Source organism: Rissa tridactyla, chromosome Z (assembly GCF_028500815.1).
Source record: "Rissa tridactyla isolate bRisTri1 chromosome Z, bRisTri1.patW.cur.20221130, whole genome shotgun sequence".
Classification (NCBI taxonomy): domain Eukaryota; kingdom Metazoa; phylum Chordata; class Aves; order Charadriiformes; family Laridae; genus Rissa; species Rissa tridactyla.
In genome coordinates, this window is record NC_071497.1 from 13,988,073 (window position 1) to 13,991,255 (window position 3,183).

General features: G+C 51.3%; 1 protein-coding gene across 1 annotated transcript; it reads right to left on the bottom strand.

Annotated features, from left to right (window-relative positions):
• Nucleotides 1-1,441: 1,441 nt before the first annotated feature.
• TUSC1 (tumor suppressor candidate 1) lies at nucleotides 1,442-2,858 on the bottom strand. The gene has a single exon (XM_054186973.1). It carries the CDS (start codon nucleotides 2,812-2,814, stop codon nucleotides 2,233-2,235), a length of 582 nt encoding a protein of 193 aa, XP_054042948.1. The 5' UTR covers nucleotides 2,815-2,858; the 3' UTR covers nucleotides 1,442-2,232.
• Nucleotides 2,859-3,183: the final 325 nt, after the last annotated feature.

Genomic DNA, 3,183 nt, shown 5'->3' on the forward strand with positions numbered 1-3,183 from the left:
GTTTTTGCCTACAGTATCAAGCCACTGTTAGAACTGGCCGTACAGACAAATCCAGACTATAAGCACTAAGGCATGTATATTGCCTCTTCCAGTACGTCTCATTATTTGTAGTTTCCTGTAGCCAAGGATCATGCAAGTGTGTCATAGAGGAAACTCACCACCTGTAAACCATTAATTGGCGGACACGGCAGTGAAGTACTACTTTTGCACCATCTTACTAAAGACTCTTCCTAACTCTTGTCTTCTGCTGTCCTAAACAAACTCACAACAACCAGCTCAGATTGGTTAAACGAAACTTTTGCAACTTGACTGAATTAAGTGATAGTTTACTGCAGTCCATCTGGAGGCAGCAATTTTAGGAAATAGTTAAAATCTCTTCTTTGGCACTCTTCACATTAATTTCAATCTTAGCAAAATACTCATCTTTTTTTAAACTCTGTATTTTGCAATCTGTAGGGCTGTTTTCCAATTTCTCTATCAAGATGGAGAAAAAAAACTAAAAGCAAAGAATCCTTTACATAAACTTGCGTAGAACTTAGTACTCTTGCATGAAAACTCCATTTATCTGGAGTGCCCCCGTTTAATTAAAAAAAATTGCATATTGTATCAGAAAAGTCCAGAATCTCTTCTCTTCCATACATGCCAGTACTTTAAATTTTATCTTAATACAGCCCTAAGTTGTACTATTTTGACAGACTCTTCATGTTTCTTGAGTTACTTTACTGGAAACTGCTACCAGAGAAACACAATCCTGGTGGTGCGCTGATTGTAGGTACTGCAATTCTTGAGTGTTTATCAATTTAAGCATTTCTGGGAACACTTTGTTTATAAAACAATCAAACACCACATCCAGACACCAACACCCACAACTTCTCATTAAGGAGAGACTTACTGCACCTTGCCCTTGCCATTTTGTTTTTCCATTTTGAGAATGCACTTACTTGAGGCTACAGATCGAAAGAGACTTGGTTTAACAAGCACCACAATCACTTTATGATTAGAGGCTTATGCTGACATTATATGAATGAATAACTACTCAATTCAGAAGTTGTATTATCAAAGATATTGAGAAAAGATAGGGTTTCACCTTTGCATTTTACTTTGAGCTGAAACAGACCGTAGCTATTCAAGCTTTAAAGAACCAATCCCAAACCTGACTGGTTTGCCATCAGACATCTTTTAAATTACAACAAAATGACGGAAGATTACAAAACCAACAGATGTCTCAGTTCTGTACAAGACTTGCTTCCAAGTAGATTTTCTAAAGGAGGAAAGGTCTGAAAATAACTAAGTAACTCGCTTTCAAATAGTAAATTTTCTTAAGGAAAAAAGGCCCCCAAAATAACCAATTCCTTTGGCTTTGAGGAAGTGCATTACAAAGGTCTGAAGGGCCTACAATTTCAAAATAACTCCCAGTTAAAAATCACACTGAAGACAGTCATTCGCTGTGTCATATTTTTATTTTTTATCAGCTGCATTTTCATGTGAAAGTGTGAAATTCAAACCAATATTTGTGTTGCGGTTAACAAAGTCCACCATTAGGGATACAAATACTGTTTTGCAGGAAATGTCCAGACAATTCAGAGGACGTCAAATGATCACCAACTTTTACTGGAGTGCTGACAAAGCAGCTCGCAAGCTTCCTCCACTCCCTTTCCTAACAGACATACACAGACTACTCAGAACTGGTAAGAGCCATCTTTTGATAGCCTCCATGGCTATTGAGGTCTACATGATAGTCGCTAACTGAAAGGGAAGCAAAGTGATCCACAGGTGCTCCCTGAAGGAAGCACAGTTCAATGCTGTGAGGTGACACGAGAACAACTGTTCTTCTCACCGTGGTTCTTTCTTTTCTCCATGACAACAGCTGCTTCGAGGCATTCCTCGACTAAAACGCTGGCCTCTTCCATGCATCAGTTTTCCAGGCGAATTTGCTTCTCTTTGATCACAGTCAATGCTTCCTGGTCATACATCTGGGAAAGGGATTAAAAAAAAAACAAACAAAAAAACCCAACAAAAACCCACCTCCTCCCTCCTCAAACGCTTTCTTTGGGGCTGAAGCGGCCGCCCCGTGTTTCACCGGGGGCGGCAAAGGGAGGAGGGAGGGGATAAGCCGCTTCTCCCCCGCCCCGAGGTCCAGCGTGCGGAGGCGGCCAGGCCTGGCAGGCCTCCGCTCAGCACCGCCCCCTCACAGCAGCCCTGCCCGGCCGCGCCGCCTTCCCCCGGGGCCGACTATAGGGGCAGCACCAGGCTCTTCTTCTCCAGTGGCTGCTCGTCTTCCTGCAGCAGCTCGTCCAGCTCCCCGTCTTCCAGCTCCGAGGCCTCCGTCCCGTCAGCGGCCCGGCAGCGCCGCAGGCACCGCAAGGCCTGGCGGTGCTTCTCTTGCAGCCGCCCCAGCTGGGCGCGCAGGGCCTCTGCGTCCTCGCCCAGCTCGGCGGCGGCGGGAGGGGGCTGGTCGGGGCCGGGCCCCAGCAGGGTCTGTCGGAAGAGGTAGCGGTTCTCCCGGCGCAGGCGGCGGTTCTCCAGCCGCAGCCGGGTGTTCTCCTGCCGCAAGCGCGCGTTGTGGCACTCCCGCTCCTCCCGCTGCCGCAGCGCCTCGCTGTAGCTGGCCGCCAGGTCCGCGTACCGCTCCGACAGCTGCTGCAGCGAACCCCGCGACTGGCCCCGCCAGCCGCCCTGCTCCTGGACACCGCTCGGCCCGGCCACCACCTCCGCCCCGCTGCGGCCGCTACCGGCGGCGCCGAGCCCCTCCCGGCCTCTCCGCGCCCAGCCGTTCCAGCTCCAGCGCCCGTCCGCAACGCGCATGCGCCTCATCCGTGCCGTGCCCGCAGCCCGCCTGCACGCCCCACCGCCGCCGCCGTCGCCCGAGGAGGGAGGGGTGCGGCGCCGGCGCCTCCTTATGCAAAGTGAAGGGCGGGGCTTCGGCCGCCCCCCCGGCCGGGGGGGGTTGGGGGTCGGGGTGAAACAGGCAGGGCGCGGCCGGCGGCGCCATTTTGGGCGTGGCGCCATTTTGAGCGCGGGGCCTGCCCTGTCAGCAGGGCTGGTGAGCAGGGCTCTTGGGGCCTGAGCCCTGAAACCCGGCAGTTCCTTTCGCGTCACAGCTTGTTCTTCTCCACCCTGTTTCCCAGCCCTGTGAGGTGACGGATGGGCTTAGGCCGCTGGGGGGCTTAGGCCGCTGGGCCA

Coding starts and splice junctions, on each gene's coding strand:
- TUSC1 (XM_054186973.1), bottom strand. CDS start 2,814: ATGAGGCGCATGCGCGTTGCGGACGGGCGCTGGAGCTGGAACGGCTGG.